Source organism: Lucilia sericata, unplaced genomic scaffold (genome assembly GCF_015586225.1).
Source record: "Lucilia sericata isolate MDLA Ls3-8-SP2 unplaced genomic scaffold, ASM1558622v1 Contig003584F_arrow, whole genome shotgun sequence".
Classification (NCBI taxonomy): Eukaryota; Metazoa; Arthropoda; class Insecta; order Diptera; family Calliphoridae; genus Lucilia; species Lucilia sericata.
This window is the reverse complement of record NW_023996941.1, coordinates 1-20,594: the sequence shown is the minus strand read 5'-3', so window position 1 is coordinate 20,594 and position 20,594 is coordinate 1. Positions and strand designations below refer to the sequence as shown.

The 20,594-nt window shown below is 34.7% G+C and overlaps 1 protein-coding gene across 1 annotated transcript; it reads left to right on the top strand.

Moving 5' to 3' along the window:
* Positions 1-200: 200 nt before the first annotated feature.
* On the top strand, positions 201-16,955 carry LOC119614888 (UNC93-like protein; the record flags this gene model as incomplete). Its single annotated transcript, XM_037970982.1, is given in 8 exon segments — positions 201-217; positions 282-307; positions 14,535-14,669; positions 14,757-14,953; positions 15,023-15,231; positions 15,437-15,747; positions 15,749-16,294; positions 16,361-16,955. Coding segments are annotated over 8 exon segments (1,609 nt in total), but the record flags the coding sequence as incomplete, so codon positions are not given.
* Between the last annotated feature and the right edge of the window lie 3,639 nt (positions 16,956-20,594).

Here is a 20,594-nt window from a genome sequence, read left to right as displayed (position 1 = left end):
CGAAAATGAAAATAATATCAATCAAAAATATTATGACGTTTTCAATTATTTCGTGAGTGTAATTTAAACCCAAAAAAAAACTTCATATATATTATTGGTGATCATTCATTGTTTAGGTTATTTTATTTTATTGTAATAATTATTTTTAAATATTAACAAAAACGTGTATTAATTAATTTTATATATCTTTTCTCTTTTAGAATAATAGCAACTTATTGTAAATAAAACCAAAAAGAAACAACAAAAAACACATACAAAATGACTGGGTTTACTATATGGAGGTTTTGAAAATGATGAACCTGTTAAGGTAAGTTTGAAAAAAAAATACTTTGAGATTAATAAAAAGATTTATTAAAAAAAATCAGTAGAGAATAACACACACTTCCTTTAATACCAAAAATATATGTATAGAGATCCCCATAAGCACAAGGACAATAAATTGAACTAGAACTGAACTAGAACTGAACTAGAACTGACTAGAACTGAACTAGAACTGAACTAGAACTGAACTAGAACTGAACTAGAACTGAACTAGAACTGAACTAGAACTGAACTAGAAACTGAACTAGAACTGAACTAGAACTGAACTAGAACTGACATAGAACTGAACTAGAACTGAACTAGAACTGAACTAGAACTGAACTAGAACTGAACTAGAACTGAACTAAACGGAACTAGAACGGAACTAGAACTGAACTAGAACTGAACTAGAACTGAACTAGAACTGAACTAGAACTGACTAAACTGAACTGAACTAGAACTGAACTAGAACTGAACTAGAACTGAACTAGAACTGAACTAGAACTGAACTAGAACTGAACTAGAACTGAACTAGAACTGAACTAGAACTGAACTAGAACTGAACTAAACTGAACTAGAACTGAACTAGAACTGAACTAGAACTGAACTAGAACTGAACTAGAACTGAACTAGAACTGAACTAGAACTGAACTAGAACTGAACTAGAACTGAACTAGAACTGAACTAGAACTGAACTAGAACTGAACTAGAACTGAACTAGAACTGAACTAGAACTGAACTAGAACTGAACTAGAACTGAACTAGAACTGAACTAGAACTGAACTAGAACTGAACTAGAACTGAACTAGAACTGAACTAGAACTGAACTAGAACTGAACTAGACTGAACTAGAACTGAACTAGAACTGAACTAGAACTGAACTAGAACTGAACTAGAACTGAACTAGAACTGAACTAGAACTGAACTAGAACTGAACTAGAACTGAACTAGAACTGAACTAGAACTGAACTAGAACTGAACTAGAACTGAACTAGAACTGAACTAGAACTGAACTAGAACTGAACTAGAACTGAACTAGAACTGAACTAGAACTGAACTAGAACTGAACTAGAACTGAACTAGAACTGAACTAGAACTAGAACTGAAACTGAACTAGAACTGAACTAGAACTGAACTAGAACTGAACTAGAACTGAACTAGAACTGAACTAGAACTGAACTAGAACAGAACTAGAACTGAACTAGAACTGAACTAGAACTGAACTAGAACTGAACTAGAACAGAACTAGAACTGAACTAGAACTGAACTAGAATTGAACTAGAACTAGAACTGAACTAGAACTGAACTAGAACTGAACTAGAACTGAACTAGAACTGAACTAGAACTGAACTAGAACTGAACTAGAACTGAACTAGAACTGAACTAGAACTGAACTAGAACTGAACTAGAACTGAACTAGAACTGAACTAGAACTGAACTAGAACTGAACTAGAACTGAACTAGAACTGAACTAGAACTGAACTAGAACTGAACTAGAACTGAACTAGAACTGAACTAGAACTGAACTAGAACTGAACTAGAACTGAACTAGAACTGAACTAGAACTGAACTAGAACTGAACTAGAACTGAACTAGAACTGAACTAGAACTGAACTAGAACTGAACTAGAACTGAACTAGAACTGAACTAGAACTGAACTAGAACTGAACTAGAACTGAACTAGAACTGAACTAGAACTGAACTAGAACTGAACTAGAACTGAACTAGAACTGAACTAGAACTGAACTAGAACTGAACTAGAACTGAACTAGAACTGAACTAGAACTGAACTAGAACAGAACTAGAACTGAACTAGAAGTGAACTAGAACTGAACTAGAACAGAACTAGACAGAACTAGAACTGAACTAGAACTGAACTAGAATTGAACTAGAACTGAACTAGAACTGAACTAGAACTGAACTAGAACTGAACTAGAACTGAACTAGAACTGAACTAGAACTGAACTAGAACTGAACTAGAACTGAACTAGAACTGAACTAGAACTGAAACTAGAACTGAACTAGAACTGAACTAGAACTGAACTAGAACTGAACTAGAACTGAACTAGAACTGAACTAGACTGACGAGAACTGAACTAGAACTGAACTAGAACTGAACTAGAACTGAACTAGAACTGAACTAGAACTGAACTAGAACTGAACTAGAACTGAACTAGAACTGAACTAGACTACTGAACTAGAAACTGAACTAGAACTGAACTAGAACTGAACTAGAACTGAACTAGAACTGAACTAGAATTGAACTAGAACTGACTAGAACTAACTAGAATTTAACTAGAACTGAAACTAGAACTGAACTAGAAACTGAACTAGAACTGAACTAGAACTGAACTAGAACTGAACTAGAACTGAACTAGAACTGAACTAGAACTGAACTAGAACTGAACTAGAACTGAACTAGAACTGAACTAGAACTGAACTAGAACTGAACTAGAAGTGAACTAGAACTGAACTAGAACTGAACTAGAACTGAACTAGAACAGAACTAAACTGAACTAGAACTGAACTAGAACTGATGGATTTGTTTAAAGTATTGAAAATGTAAAGAATTTAAACATGGATTAACTTTCGCTTGGGCATACTTCCCCGTCCACTTAAACTACTTTTAACTGGCTTGCGATTTCAAACATAATTTTTTCTTTCTTTTTTGACATTCAATTTTTTAATGACTTGTGTTGAAATTAATGTATTCTGTATATTCTCTTTTCTTATATCTCATAACCATAAAATAAAATCCAGCTTTAATCAAATCACGTGAATATTGAGTGTATTTAAAAAAATGTTGGCTTTTAAATTTTTTTTCTTAACAATTATTTGAGCCAATACAACAAAATTTATATTAACCACTTGTTGTTATTTGAGCTTTTATCTTTTGGAAGAAAGTAGAAATTAATGTTTGTCATAAAATACGCATAAAAATTTTTGAAATTAAAAAGGAGGTGTGGTTTTTTATTAAAATTATATACAGAAAAACATTTTTTCCTTAGGCAATTTTGGCAAACCAAAAAAAAATCAATAATTGACAGGTTTTTTATATAAAGAATGGTTATGTTTTGTTTCTGTTAACCGAAATTTAAATAAAAGTTTTGTAATAAATAAATTGAAGCGTGACATAAAGCAGACACATAATAAGGAAGACATTTATAACAAAAATAAAAATTGAATATTAAGCATATTGAATGCCGAAAATTATAAAGAAAAGAAATCTTAAATAAAGAATTTATAAAAACAATAAAACAATTAAAAATAATGTCGTATAAAACTAGGTTATAAATGGTTTATAAAACATAAATAGCCACCAGGTGCTAACTAAAAAAACAAATTATTAAATAAGTCATCCCCTTAACCTTAACTACTACATAAAACTATTTTAAAATATGTATATTTTTGCACATTTATAGAACTATAATTTAGCTTTAAATACAATCTTGATGGTGCATCTTCCTTTATGAATTTTAATTATTTTTTTTCGCCTTTTAATCAATTCAATATAAATAATAGTAATAAAAAAATTGTTAAGCACTTCCACCAGCACCAACAGCAACAACTACAACAATTTGCATAAGTTTTGTACTAATAAAATACAAATACTATAGTAGACTTAATGTCTGCTTCCTACCGTTTTAGGAAATCATTAATTTTTCCCATAAAGCTTTCTATTATAATTCAATAACAATTTTTATTTAATATTACAATTTAAAAATAAAATTGTATAACAACAAAATAGAAAAAAAAAGATTTAAATAGACAGATCTTTCAAATCAATTATTAATTTTATTTATTAGCAACAAAAAAAATCTAGTTATAATTGCTGTTAACATTTATGTATATTTGAAGGTAAACTATTTTAATACGTTGTTTTAAAATTAATTATTACAAGTTAATAAATTTAGCTGTCGAGTTAATAATCTCTCTAAAGTCTTTAAGAGATTTTCGTTAGTACGTTGACATTTTCAGTTTTAAAGCTGTCATTTGCTTCATTGTGTTTTGTTTTGCTATTACTTTTATTTAAATTGACATTAAGTAACAAGACAATAACATGATTTATTTATTAATTGAAATATTCAAAATAATATTATTGAAATTTACAATATTAGCTAAATATTTAAAATCAAATGTCAAACCTAAATTTATTATATAAATTCAAAGTTTTTATGGATTACAATTTAGTTTTTACTAGAAGTGCACTAGACCTCATTTCCCCAGCCCCTACTGACTAGTAAACTAGAACTGAACTAGAACCTGAACTAGAACTGAACTAGAACTGAACTAGGAACTGAATAGAACTGAACTAGAAACTGAACTAGAACTGACTAGAACTGAACTAGAACTGAACTAGAACTGAACTAGAACTGAACCTAGACTGACTAGAACTGAACTAGAACTGAACTAGAATGAACTAGAACTGAACTAGAACTGAACTAGAACTGAACTAGAACTGAACTAGAACTGAACTAGAACTGAACTAGAACCTGAACTAGCACTGAACTAGAACTAAACTACGAACTGAACTAGAACTGAACTAGAACTGAACTAGAACTGAACTAGAACTGAACTAGAACTGAACTAGAACTGAACTAGAACTGAACTAGAACTGAACTAGAACTGAACTAGAACTGAACTAGAACTGAACTAGAACTGAACTAGAACTGAACTAGAACTGAACTAGAACTGAACTAGAACTGAACTAGAACTGAACTAGAACTGAACTAGAACTGAACTAGAACTGAACTAGAACTGAACTAGAACTGAACTAGAACTGAACTAGAACTGAACTAGAACTGAACTAGAACTGAACTAGAACTGAACTAGAACTGAACTAGAACTGAACTACTGAACTATAACTGAACTAGAACTGAACTAGAACTGAACTAGAACTGAACTAACTGACTGAACTAGAACTGAACTAGAACTGAACTAGAACTGAAGTAGAACTGAACTAGAACTGAACTAGAACTGAACTAGAACTGAACTAGAACTGAACTAGAACTGAACTAGAACTGAACTAGAACTGAACTAGAACTAGAACTGACTAGAACTGAACTAGAACTGAACTAGAACTGAACTAGAACTGAACTAGAACTGAACTAGAACTGAACTAGAACTGAACTAGAACTGAACTAGAAACTGAACTAGAACTGAACTAGAACTGAACTAGAACTGAACTAGAACTGAACTGAACTGACTAGAACTGAACTAGAAACTGAACTAGAACTGAACTAGAACTGAACTAGAACTGAACTAGAACTGAACTAGAACTGAACTAGAACTGAACTAGAACTGAACTAGAACTGAACTAGAACTGAACTAGAACTGAACTAGAACTGAACTAGAACTGAACTAGAACGAACTAGAACTGAACTAGAACTGAACTAGAACTGAACTAGAACTGAACTAGAACTGAACTAGAACTGAACTAGAACTGAACTAGAACTGAACAGACTGACTAGAACTAACTAGAAACTGAACTAGAACTGAACTAGAACTGAACTAGAACTGAACTAGAACTGAACTAGAACTGAACTAGAACTGACTAGAACTGAACTAGAACTGAACTAGACTGAACTAGAACTGAACTAGAACTGAACTAGAACTGAACTAGAACTGAACTAGAACTGAACTAAACTGAACTAGAACTGAACTAGAACTGAACTAGAACTGAACTAGAACTGAACTAGAACTGAACTAGAACTGAACTAGAACTAGAACTGAACTAGAACTCAACTAGAACTGAACTAAATAAAAATTGTCGCTTAGCACACCTTCCCCACACATCATACCACCAAAACCGCCTTTTAAGTCATGTCAATAGAAATCAATTTATGCTTAAAATACAAATCAAGATTAAAAACTTACAGCATCTTCTGGTCTCCAACTTAACTTTTTCTTAAGAAAGCAAACATATAAAGAAGAACCAAAGACAAGACAATGTAACAAACCCAACAAATTCCGCAAAAAAAACCGAAAGAACAATTATAAAAATTAAACATAAATTTGCTTCAGGCCAAGTATCATCAGTAATAAAAATAACACTGACACAAACATTTGAAAACTACTCAGAGACAAGACAATAAATAAAAAGTTTTGTAAAATACATATTTTTTCAATACACCGACAGAAATGGGCTTTGCTTCTTTACAAAACGATGTTACAAGCCAAACTTTATTAAACAAGATTTGATATCAAATTGGTCACAAATTTTACAGACACAAAAAAATGTACATGTACAAGTGAGAGACACACGACAGACGGACAGACAAATGGACACAGCCAATCCATGGAGACAGACAGTTTATTTTTAATTTTTTTTTTTTTTGCACAACCAGCACGCATTTCAACACGAGTTTAAAGAAAATTTTTAAAAATAAACTTTGAAATTTACAAATCTCGTGCTTTAAGTCTGGCTTGACGACAACAACAACAACAACGACAAAATGCTGTAAAAGCGGGGTTTGGCTTAAAAGAAAAACTTGTAGAGAATTTAATATAAATATGTACATATGTATGTATGAATAAATATTAGCAAGAAAAGTAAAACAAACAAAAAATGTTGCAAAAGTCTAAACAGATATATTTTTTGCGGTCAAACAAAGTAAAAATTTATATATTTTACTTACACAATCTCAGCTGCAGCCTCATGATATGTGTCTAAAAATAACCATTAAAATACGATACCAACAAAAACCAGCTGGGTATTTGAGATTTATTCTGTTAAAGAAACCAGATTTTAACAAATTGATTGAAAGAATGAAATCGTTATTGATTTTTATAAACGAAGGAATTCCAGTTTAATAAAATTATGTCAAGGCTTTATTAATGTTGGTAATTGAATCAATTAAATATTTGCTTAAAAACTAATCTTTATTTAAAATAATGTTTTATTTTCAAGAACCAATCCTTTAATATGTCTGCTTTGTTCTTAGTTACTTAGACAAACAGTCTAACTAATGTTTATAAACTTTGTTTAGCAATAAAGTATCTAATCAAATATTACATACACTTTTAAACTGCAACATGTTAAAAAGGTTTGATTTAATTTTTTATTTATTTTAAAATAGTTAATATAAACAATTTGTTGTAGTTTTTTTTCCTGTTTATTTTATGTTCAATACTTGCTTTTGTAAATAATAAGTTTTTTTTTGCTAAATTTAGTTTCTACTGGTTTAAAGTGGCTATATTAGTTATTTTGTTGTTTAATAAATTATTAATATTTTTCGCTCTCTATTTCTCTTTTGGAAACTCTCCCTGTGTTTGTAGTGACTTGTTTAAAAACATTTTGTTTTAGTTTTTTTTGCGTTTTTTCTCTATTGACTTGAAATTTTTTTAAAATAAATACTTGAAAATGTCCATAAACTTGTTGAACACAAGTGTTTAATTTTTGCATATATTTCGCGTTATTTATTATTTTATTTGCCAGAGTTTTCGAAAAAAAAATATTTTAAATAGTCTTTTTTTGTCGTGTGGAGCTATTTAGCCTGACCAACATATTAATGGCATACATTTCAGCAGTGATCAGGTAGTTAAAGCGGCTAGAATTTTTTATGGCTTTGGGTTTTGTTTGCACATGTTATTAGGTTAATAATTTTGAGGATAGGCTTCAAGTTTTAGGGAAATTTTGGAAAAGCCCTTAGGAATTTTTTTGTTTATGTTTTTATTTTGTAACCGGGTCAGGACTTGTTAAGCAAAGGGTTTAATGACCTCTGTAATTGAAATCTTATAACGTTTATAAGTGTTTCCTATATCTTTTAGAGGCTATAATTTCAACTGTATTTCATCAGTTTTAATTCAATTTGACTTCATAGATGTTTACTACGTCTAATAAATTAATTTGCTTCTTTTTTATAAAGTCTGTTGTTCGATAAAAGTTTTCTTATCGTTTAACTAAATGGAAAATTAATTCAAGTTCATGAATTATTACGTTCGTTTTAGTTACATTGCACGCTATAAAAGTTGTTTATGTTAATCCATTCGTTTGTGATAAGAAAAATATTGAACTAGAACTGAACTAGAACTGAACTAGAACTGAACTAGAACTGAACTAGAACTGAACTAGAACTGAACTAGAACTGAACTAGAACTGAACTAGAACTGAACTAGAACTGAACTAGAACTGAACTAGAACTGAACTAGAACTGAACTAGAACTGAACTAGAACTGACTAACTACTAGAACTGACTAACTAGAACTGAACTAGAACTGAACTAGAACTGAACTAGAACTGAACTAGAACTGAACTAGAACTGAACTAGAACTGAACTAGAACTGAACTAGAACTGAACTAGAACTGAACTAGAACTGAACTAGAACTGACCTAGAACTGAACTAGAACGAACTAGAACTGAACTAGAACTGAACTAGAACTGAACTAGAACTGAACTAGAACTGAACTAGAACTGAACTAGAACTGAACTAGAACTGAACTAGAACTGAACTAGAACTGAACTAGAACTGAACTAGAACTGAACTAGAACTGAACTAGAACTGAACTAGAACTGAACTAGAACTGAACTAGAACTGAACTAGAACTGAACTAGAACTGAACTAGAACGAACTAGAACTGAACTAGAACTGAACTAGAACTGAACTAGAACTGAACTAGAACTGAACTAGAACTGAACTAGAACTGAAAACTAGAACTGAACTAGAACTGAACTAGAACTGAACTAGAACTGAACTAGAACTGAACTAGAACTGAACTAGAACTGAACTAGAACTGAACTAGAACTGAACTTAGAACTGAACTAGAACTGAACTAGAACTGAACTAGAACTGAACTAGAACTGAAGCTAGAACTGAACTAGAACTGAACTAGAACTGAACTAGAAACTGAACTAGAACTGAACTAGAACTGAACTAGAACTGAACTAGACTGAACTAGAAAAACTGAACTAAACTGAACTAGAACTGAACTAGAACTGAACTAGAACTGAACTAGAAACTGAACTAAGAACTGAAACTAGAACTGAACTAGAACCTGAACTAGAACTGAACTAGAACTGAACTAGAACTGAACTAGAACTGAACTAGAACTGAACTAGAACTGAACTAGAACTGAACTAGAACTGAACTAGAAGAACTGAACTAGAACTGAACTAGAACTGAACTGACTGAACTAGAACGAACTAGAACTGAACTAGAACTGAACTAGAACTGAACTAGAACTGAACTAGAACTGAACTAGAACTGAACTAGAACTGAACTAGAAACTGAACTAGAACTGAACTAGAACTGAACTGACTGAACTAGAACTGAACTAGAACTGAACTAGAACTGACTAGAACTGAACTAGAACTGAACTAGAACTGAACTAGAACTGAACTAGAACTGATTAGAACTGAACTAGAACTGAACTAGAACTGAACTAGAACTGAATTAGAACTGAACTAGAACTAGAACTGAACTAGTTTAGTTTATTCTATTTGTCTTATAACATTTATCACCAGTGTGTCTTAAATATTTAGCCTAGAAAAACAATTTCACATTTAAGTAACTCAATGACAATAACTGTAAATTGTAAACAATATATTGTTAAAATACATTTTTACGATCTCTAAATTACAGCTAAATAAAAAAAATAATCATTATTATCACGGAGTACACAAAAACATGTTTCAAATATTTAATTAATCAGTAATTTGAAAATTATAAGCAATAAACAAATCATAATTAATAAATAAAAAAATAACAACAATAATATAAAACTATTATCGAAATTTTTAATCAAAATTTAGTTATAATTACACAAGATTACAATTAAAACAATTGTTTTGAAAATTTTTGTTCTTTCTACAAAAGCAGCCTTAAAGTAGACTTTAATTTTAAAAAAACTTCTGTTCTGGAATAGGTGATTCAATTAAACCATATGCATTTGGTATTGCATTAAGGACTTTCTTTTAGATCATAAACAGTATATAAGAGACCAACTTTAGTCACGTTAAAAACTTTATTTGCATTTCAATTAACTTTCCACTCCTTTAAACTTAAACAATTATGTTTGTTTTTCTTAATTTTATGGAAATTTTTTAAAGTCTGTAATTTATGTAAGTGCTTAACACATGTTATAGCTTGTAAAACTTTTATTTTTATATTTTTAATTGCAGACATGTATGTTTAATAATTTTTTTTCTGTTTATTACATTATTTAAGATTTCTTTAAACAACCGGATTTTAAATAATCTCCCACCTTAAGTTTTAAAAAGTATCACGTTTTAAAACTTTTTTTTCCAAACTTATTTGTATCATTCCCAATGTTATGAATTGAAAAAAACGGACCATTTTTACAAGTAATACAGTGCTAAAACACACCTTTATTATAGTTGAAAGAAATTTGCTAAAATTAAACACAATGTAGGTCACTATCAAAGATTATGTCGTTAAAAATTGTTTTGTTGTTAATACAAAAGTTTAAACGTGTGTGAAATTATTAAATATCCTTTTATAAAAGATTTTTAGAGGGATTTTAAAAAATATAAAATTTCGTTACAACTTTTATGTTTTTTTATGAATTCATATATAATTATTTTTTATTTATAAAATCTTGTTTAATTTTCCTGAAGTGTTAACGCCATGTTCTCTTATTGCCAACCATTTTTTTACTAAAATGTCAATAAAGTATTTTATTTATTATTTTTTATTTTTAACACACATTTTTTTGTTAACAACTGAAACTATTTGTCAAAGTGGTCTAGTTTAGTAATATTCATATTACTTGCATGTTTTAATAAATTAAATTTTTATTAAATAATTTTATTTCTATCTCCTCTTTCCGCTCACACTATTTACAGCAAAATTTTGCATTTTGCGTCAAATTCAAATTTTAAATTTGTGATCAAGTTAAGTGCTTGGAAAGAAGTTCAGCAGCCAGCGTTTTGGTGCTTCCCCCTTATAGCTTGTATTAATTTTATTAAACAAATTTGTTGGGCTCCTACTATTTCTTGACAAATACCATAAAATGTTAATGATTAAACAAATATTGTTTATTTGTTTTGTTGTTTCAGACATATAACTGACGAAACAAAAAAAATTTTAATTTAAAGGAAGATTTTTGTATAATAAAAAATGTAATTTCATAACACTTTTTATGATGTGTAATTTTACAATTAATTATTGCATTTAATTAATATTAATCGGCAGACGCGGATTTGAAATGCACTTTACATTACATAAATTAAAAGTTTCTGTATTATTAGGTTATAATAAAAAACGATACTTATAGTTCATTTCTAGTTCAGATCTAATTCAGTTCTAGTTCAGTTCTAGTTCAGTTCTAGTTCAGTTCTAGTTCAGTTCTAGTTCAGTTCTAGTTCAGTTCTAGTTCAGTTCTAGTTCAGTTCTAGTTCAGTTCTAGTTCAGTAGTTCAGTTCTAGTTCAGTTCTAGTTCAGTTCTAGTTCAGTTCTAGTTCAGTTCTAGTTCAGTTCTAGTTCAGTTCTAGTTCAGTTCTAGTTCAGTTCTAGTTCAGTTCTAGTTCAGTTCTAGTTCAGTTCTAGTTTAGTTCTAGTTCAGTTCTAGTTCAGTTCTAGTTCAGTTCTAGTTCAGTTCTAGTTCAGTTCTAGTTCAGTTCTAGTTCAGTTCTAGTTCAGTTCTAGTTCAGTTCTTCTAGTTCAGTTCTAGTTCAGTTCTAGTTCAGTTCTAGTTCAGTTCTAGTTCAGTTCTAGTTCAGTTCTAGTTCAGTTTCTAGTTCAGTTCTAGTTCAGTTCTAGTTCAGTTCTAGTTCAGTTCTAGTTCAGTTCTAGTTCAGTTCTAGTTCAGTTCTAGTTCAGTTCTAGTTCAGTTCTAGTTTCAGTTCTAGTTCAGTTCTAGTTCAGTTCTAGTTCAGTTCTAGTTCAGTTCTAGTTCAGTTCTAGTTCAGTTCTAGTTCAGTTCTAGTTCAGTTCTAGTTCAGTTCTAGTTCAGTTCTAGTTCAGTTCTAGTTCAGTTCTAGTTCAGTTCTAGTTCATTTCTAGTTCAGTTCTAGTTCAGTTCTAGTCAGTTCTAGTTCAGTTCTAGTTCAGTTCTAGTCAGTTCTAGTTCAGTTCTAGTTCAGTTCTAGTTCCGTTCTAGTTCAGTTCTAGTTTCAGTTCTAGTTCAGTTCTAGTTCTAGTCTAGTTCAGTTCTAGTTCAGTTCTAGTTCAGTTCTAGTTCAGTTCTAGTTCAGTTCTAGTTCAGTTCTAGTTCAGTTCTAGTTCAGTTCTAGTTCATTTCTAGTTCAGTTCTAGTTCAGTTCTGTTCAGTTCTAGTTCAGTTCTAGTTCAGTTCTAGTTCAGTTCTAGTTCAGTTCTAGTTCAGTTCTAGTTCAGTTCTAGTTCAGTTCTAGTTCAGTTCTAGTTCAGTTCTAGTTCAGTTCTAGTTCAGTTCTAGTTCAGTTCTAGTTCAGTTCTAGTTCGTTCTAGTTCAGTTCTAGTTCAGTTCTAGTTCAGTTCTAGTTCAGTTCTAGTTCAGTTCTAGTTCAGTTCTAGTTCAGTTCTAGTTCAGTTCTAGTTCAGTTCTAGTTTCAGTTCTAGTTCAGTTCTAGTTCAGTTCTAGTTCAGTTCTAGTTCAGTTCTAGTTCAGTTCTAGTTCAGTTCTAGTTCAGTTCTAGTTCAGTTCTAGTTCAGTTCTAGTCAGTTCTAGTTCAGTTCTAGTTCAGTTCTAGTTCAGTTTCTAGTTCATTCTAGTTCGTTCTAGTTCAGTTCTAGTTCAGTTCTAGTTCAGTTCTAGTTCAGTTCTAGTTCAGTTCTAGTTCAGTTCTAGTTCAGTTTCTAGTTCAGTTCTAGTTCAGTTCTAGTTCAGTTCTAGTTCAGTTCTAGTTCAGTTCTAGTTCAGTTCTAGTTCAGTTCTAGTTCAGTTCTAGTCAGTTCTAGTTCAGTTCTAGTTCAGTTCTAGTTCAGTTCTAGTTCAGTTCTAGTTCAGTTCTAGTTTCAGTTCTAGTTCAGTTCTAGTTCAGTTTCTAGTTCAGTTCTAGTTCAGTTCTAGTTCAGTTCTAGTTCAGTTCTAGTTCAGTTCTAGTTCAGTTCTAGTTCAGTTCTAGTTCAGTTCTAGTTCAGTTCTAGTTCAGTTCTAGTTCAGTTCTAGTTCAGTCTAGTTTCAGTTAGTTCAGTTCTAGTTCAGTTCTAGTTCAGTTCTAGTTCAGTTCTAGTTCAGTTCTAGTTCAGTTCTAGTTCAGTTCTAGTTCAGTTCTAGTTTCAGTTCTAGTTCAGTTCTAGTTCAGTTCTAGTTCAGTTCTAGTTCAGTTCTAGTTCAGTTCTAGTTCAGTTCTAATTCAGTTCTAGTTCAGTTCTAGTTCAGTTCTAGTTCTAGTTCAGTTCTAGTTCAGTTCTAGTTCAGTTCTAGTTCAGTTCTAGTTCAGTTCTAGTTCAGTTCTAGTTCAGTTCTAGTTCAGTTCTAGTTCAGTTCTAGTTCTAGTTCAGTTCTAGTTCTTCTGTTCAGTTCTAGTTCAGCACATTAATTACCTAAGAGTGAATTCTCTGTATGGAAAATTCTATGCTATAAAATATTTACCGTTTTTTACAATCTTTATAGAATATAAATTCTTTTTAATAATCAATTATAAATTCATTATTGTTAGATAATAAATCATTAACCACTTCTTTTGCCTATTGAAATTCCCAACCATTTTATTTGCTCCTCACTGTATAACTCGAGGTGGGTGCCAGTAGTACGTGAAATTAATAGTAAAGAACTAGCCTTACATTTCAAAGTTTAATAATAAAATTATCATGGCTTAGACTCATAAATAGCCAAGACTTCAAACATTTGCAATATATTTTTCTCCCCACTTTTTTCGAAACTATAATCCATAAAACAAACATAAGTAAAGTAAAAATCAATTAGCATTTTTTTGGTTATTTAAACATATTTTGGAGTGTGTGTTATATATAATTTTTTTTGTCTAACAAATATTTGGTAAATATAATCATGGCTAAATTTGGCAATAAAAAAATATTTGCATATTAGACTTTATTGATAGAAACAGTTAAGAAAATAACAATTGATTTGAAATAAATATAACAACAGGTTTTTTTTTAAATAAAATAATTGCAAATAAAAATTAAGCAAAGAAATTAACACAAAAATAATTTAACAAAAAATTTATTGTAATTTAACACAATTTGTAGCCAATAAATAACATTAACTTTGTAATTAGTTTCAACAAATTTTTTAACAGTTTTTTTGGTTTTACAAAAAAAAACAATGAAAAAAATTTACATAAATTAAACTCAAATAAAATTTTTTGTATTTGCTTGTATAATTTTAGCCAAAAGCTGGTTTCGAGCCAGACACAGCCTCACTCAGAGAGAAAGTTATACTCAATCCGGGTGAAAAATGGCGTATATTGAAAAATATTAGCATAATTTCGTTTGCTTTTATGGTACAATTTACAGCGTTTCAGGTAAGTTTCAGCTTTATAGATTTTATTATCTTCAAACTTTTATTTTTTTATAATACAATTAATATATTTTGTTTGTTTTATTAATAGGGTACGGCAAATTTACAGTCCTCAATTAATGCAGAAGATGGTCTGGGTACCGTGTCACTCAGTGCCATTTATGCGGCTCTAGTTGTTTCCTGTATATTCCTGCCTACTTTAATTATTCGTAAATTGACCGTTAAATGGACCTTGGTATTCAGTATGTTGTGCTATGCCCCCTACATTGCCTTCCAATTGTTCCCTAAGTAAGTTGATTTTTTGTTAAGATTTTTTTTTTAAGTTTGTTCCTAACCATTTCTGTTTAATTTGAATAGATTTTATACATTGGTTCCTGCTGGTATTCTAGTCGGTTTGGGTGCTGCTCCTATGTGGGCGTCCAAAGCTACATATTTGACTCAAGTCGGTCAAGTTTATGCCAAAATTACAGAACAGGCTGTGGATGCTATTATTGTAAGATTCTTTGGCTTCTTCTTTTTGGCCTGGCAAACAGCTGAATTGTGGGGAAATCTTATCTCCAGTCTTGGTAAGTTTAAATTCGATTGTAAACATTTTGATGTCTATGTTAGAGATCTGAAAGTTAAGTTATGATTAGCTTCAGAAGCTTTTTTCCAGCTTTTTAAACTTTGAAATATTTCTATAGCTTTAAAAGCTTTTTAAACGCTTTATTCCGTTTTAATAATGAGTAATTTCAAATTCTCTAATTTAACTATTTCTCTTCTCTCCTACAGTGCTCTCTAGTGGTGCTCATGGTAGCGGTGGCGGTGATGCCAACAGCACTATTTCCGAAGAAGATCTCAAATACTGTGGTGCCAATTTCTGCGTGAACGGTGCCAGCGGTCACACCAACTTGGAACGTCCTCCAGATCATGAAATCTTCGAAATCTCCATGATCTACTTGTCTTGTATCATTGCTGCTGTGGCCATTATTGCCTTTTTCTTGGATCCCCTCAAGCGTTATGGTGAAAAACGTAAAGGCTCTCAATCGGCTCAGGAATTATCCGGCATGGAATTGTTGTCGGCCACTTTCCGTCAAATGAAGAAAACCCAATCAACAATTGCTCATACCCATCACTGTATTCATTGGCATGGAACAGGCTTTCATTGGTGCTGACTTTACACAGGCCTATGTATCCTGTGCCTTGGGTATCCATCAAATTGGTTTCGTTATGATTTGCTTTGGTGTCGTCAATGCCATCTGTTCGATTTTGTTCGGTTCAGTGATGAAATACATTGGTCGTACTCCCATCATTGTTTTGGGTGCTGTTGTGCATTTCACCTTGATCACCGTAGAATTGTTCTGGCGTCCTAGTCCCGACAATCCTTTGATCTTCTATGCCATGTCCGGTCTCTGGGGTGTAGGTGATGCTGTTTGGCAGACACAAATTAACGGTTTATATGGTCTGTTGTTCAGACGTAACAAGGAAGCTGCCTTCTCCAATTATCGTCTCTGGGAATCGGCTGGCTTTGTGATCGCTTATGCTTATGCCACCACCTTGTGTGCACGCATGAAGCTTTACATTCTATTGGCTGTATTGACTTTGGGTTGCATTGGCTATGTCATTGTAGAAATTCTCTACAGAAAGAAGGTAAACTAAAGCATTTCTCTATTCGAAAACTTTAAACTAACATAATTTTTTGTATTTTCTTTATAGCAACGTAAAATCAAGAAGCAAGAAAAGGCTGAATTGGCTGAAAAAGAGAAAGAAGCTGCTGCTGCTAAAGCTGCTGCCGAGGCTAATGTCAATGGCACTCCAGAAGTTGAAGAAACCGATGACGAATTGGATGATCTCGAAGAAGATATTGTAGTCACACATTTCTAAACAAAAATAACATTTCATTAAAACACAACCACACAAACAAACTAACAATTTTATTGTTGAAAAAAAGCTGTTTAAAGCTTTTGTTATAACAAACTACCACTTATAACTTAGTAACAACATAAAAGCTTTCCTAGGCTTTAAGCTTAGTTATTACTAAAGTTGTATTTAGAAAATTTTCATTAAAATTTTTTGTTTTCTCATAAAAATCTAATGAAAATTTCCAAAAAAAAAAGAAAAAAGAAAAGTTTCGAAAATTGTATATAAACTAAAAAAACTCTGTAAGAAAACAGAAACTTTTGTTAAATATTACTTAAGAACTAACACGAAAAAGAAAGAAAAAACATGTGAAAGTGTACAATGGTCTGTCCATGGGGAAACAAAAAAAACAAATATTTCCAAATGTCTCCAGAAACCACAAGCACAAAAATTATGTAAATGTAGTGAAAATAGTAAAAAATTCATGGAAATATAATTCTCTTTTTTTTCCAAAACTATCACAACACTCCACCTCTCTCGCACTATCTCTCTAATACACTTTCATTAAGCTCAAACTATGAAATGTTTTAGTTTTCTCTTAAATATCATCATTATATGCTCAGTATTATGTTAAGTTTTAAGAAAATTTTATTTTTTTTTAAATATTTCTTTTACTTATTTCTTTGCTTTCGTTCATTATTACATTTCATATTCTATTCTCTAATTATTTTATTTTTATTTGTCTATTTTACTGTTTTTACTACACTTCGACTCTACTTTTTAAAAAATCATTAGTTTAATTATTCATTTTATTTTATTTTTAAAATTGTTCTATTTTATTTCGCGTTTTTTTTTTTGTTTTTTCTTAGAAAAAAAGCTCTTTTTTTTCTTAAAGCTTTTAATTTTTATTTGTTTTATCTATTTGAAATCGTTTTTGAATAGTAGTTTATTTAAGTAGTTATATTAATTTAAACAAATTTTATTTTCAAATTTATTGAAATTGTGTTTTTTGGTTGTGATCGATCATTTTAATAATTTTAATTGCAAAAATTTGCAAAAAACATAATTTTATTAATTGAAAAACAAAATATTGTAAAATAAAACAAAAAAATTTAAAAAAAAAAAAAATTATACGAAGAATCAATATTATAAAATAATAGCTGTATGAAACTGTCAAATTGTGAATTAAATATTTTACATGAAACATGTAATAATATTTAAGAAAAAATCGAAAAAAGAAGAATCATAAAAAAACTTTTAGTTTAATTATACTATTAATATTATTATATTAATAAAAATTGTATTTTAAGAAATAAAGAAAAATTATTTTGTTCAAAAAAAAAAAAAAAAAAAAAATTAAGAGTTTTTATTGGGGAATCTAGGGTGAATAAACTCAAGGGTGAAAGTTAAGCTAGACAGGGTTATTCAACCGTAGTCATAGTACTATAGAGATAGTTTTATTAAAAAAAAACTATAAAGGAAATCGTTTAAAAAAGTTATATTATTGGAGAAATCATTCTTTGTAGCAAGGGATGTCAACAGCATTCAATTGTAACAAATAATTATATGTATACAAAATCATTTCAATGCAGCTTTATTATAAACTTTAGACTGACTGTAGGTCAACAGCTTAGTCCGTATACTAGTCCAAATATTAATCCTTATACTAGTTAACAGACTACACCATAGAAAAGTCATTAGACATTAGTAGATAGTCCAGTAAAAAGTACTTTAAAAGTAATTGCACTTCTAGGCCGGGAAAAGGAGAGGACAAAGGGGAACGAGCGGAGAGAAAAAGCGGAAAGAAGGGGGAGACGAAAAAAGGAGAGAGACCGAGGGAGGCAGGGAGGGGAGAGCGAGCGAGGAGCGAGCGAGCGAGCGAGCGAGAGCGAGCGAGCGAGCGAGCGAGCGAGAGAGCGAGCGAGCGAGCGAGCGAGCGAGCGAGCGAGCGAGCGAGCGAGCGAGCGAGCGAGCGAGCGAGCGAGCGAGCGAGCGAGCGAGCGAGCGAGCGAGCAGCGAGCGAGCGAGCGAGCGCGAGCGAGCGAGCGAGCGAGCGAGCGAGCGAGCGAGGAGCGAGCGAGCGAGCGAGCGAGCGAGCGAGCGAGCGAGCGAGCGAGCGAGCGAGCGAGCGAGAGCGAGCGAGAGCGAGCGAGCGAGCGAGCGAGCGAGCGAGCGAGCGAGAGAGCGAGCGAGCGAGGAGCGAGCGAGCGAGCGAGCGAGCGAGCGAGCGAGCGAGCGAGCGAGCGAGCGAGCGAGAGCGAGCGAGCGAGCGAGCGAGCGAGCGAGCGAGCGAGCGAGCGAGCGAGCGAGCGAGCGAGCGAGCGAGCGAGCGAGCGAGCGAGCGAGCGAGCGAGCGAGCGAGCGAGCGAGCGAGCGAGCGAGCGAGCGAGCGAGCGAGCGAGCGCGAGCGAGCGAGAGAGCGAGCGAGCGAGCGAGGAGCAGCGAGCGAGCGAGCGAGCGAGCGAGCGAGCGAGCGAGCGAGCGAGCGAGCGAGCGAGCGAGCGAGCGAGAGCGAGCGAGCGAGCGAGCGAGCGAGCGAGCGAGCGAGCGAGCGAGCGAGCGAGCGAGCGAGCGAGCGAGCGAGCGAGCGAGCGAGCGAGCGAGCGAGCGAGCGAGCGAGCGAGCGAGCGAGCGAGCGAGCGAGCGAGAGAGAGCGAGCGAGCGAGCGAGCGAGCGAGCGAGCGAGCGAGCGAGCGAGCGAGCGAGCGAGCGAGCGAGCGAGCGAGAGCGAGGAGCGAGAGAGCGAGCGAGCGAGCGAGCGAGCGAGCGAGCGAGGAGAGCGAGCGAGCGAGCGAGCGAGCACGAGCGAGCGAGCGAGCGAGCGAGCGAGCGAGCGAGCGAGCGAGCGAGAGAGAGAGCGAGCCGAGCGAGCGAGCGAGCGAGCGAGCGAGCGAGCGAGCGAGCGAGCGAGCGAGCGAGAGAGCGAGCGAGCGAGCGAGAGCGAGGAGCGAGCGAGCAGAGCGAGCGAGCGAGGAGAGCGAGCGAGCGAGCGAGCGAGCGAGCGAGCGAGCGAGCGAGCGAGCGAGGAGCGAGCGAGACGAGCGAGCGAGCGAGCGAGCGAGCGAGCGAGCGAGCGAGAGAGCGAGCGAGCGAGCGAGCGAGCGAGGAGCGAGCGAGCGAGCGAGCGAGCGAGCGAGCGAGCGAGCGAGCGAGCGAGCGAGCGAGCGAGAGAGCGAGCGAGCGAGCGAGCGAGCGAGACGAGCGAGCGAGCGAGCGAGCGAGCGAGCGAGCGAGCGAGCGAGCGAGCGAGCGAGCGAGCGAGCGAGCGAGCGAGCGAGCGAGCGAGCGAGCGAGCGAGCGAGCGAGCGAGCGAGCGAGAGAGCGAGAGAGCGAGCGAGCGAGCGAGCGAGCGAGCGAGCGAGCGAGCGAGCAGCGAGAGCGAGCGAGCGAGCGAGCGAGCGAGAGCGAGCGAGCGAGCGAGCGAGCGAGCGAGCGAGCGAGCGAGCGAGCGAGCGAGCGAGCGAGCGAGCGAGCGAGCGAGCGAGCGAGCGCGAGAGCGAGCGAGCGAGCGAGCGAGAGAGCGAGCGAGCGAGCGAGCGAGCGAGCGAGCGAGCGAGCGAGCGAGAGAGAGCGAGCGAGCGAGCGAGCGAGCGAGCGAGCGAGCGAGCGAGCGAGCGAGCGAGCGAGCGAGAGAGCGAGCGAGGACGAGCGAGCGAGAGAGCGAGCGAGCGAGCGAGCGAGCGAGCGAGAGCGAGCGAGCGAGCGAGCGAGCGAGCGAGCGAGCGAGCGAGAGAGCGAGCGAGCGAGCGAGCGAGCTAGCGAGCGAGCGAGCGAGCGAGCGAGCGAGAGCGAGCGAGCGAGCGAGAGAGCGAGCGAGGCTAGCTAGCGAGCAGCGAGCGAGCGGCGACGAGCGAGAGATCTAGCGAGCTAGATATAGATCTATCTATCGATCTATCTATATAGCTAGAGATCTATCTCAATCAATTTCACCCAAAACCTCTCAAAAGCACTGTGCTCAGTTACTTTATTTTATAACATATCTACATACATATGTATTAAAATTTTAAACTACTTTTTTGTTAAAAATGTTCAAAAAGTAGAAAAAATTAACTTAATAAGTTAATATTTAAAACTTAACTTTTATTAAACA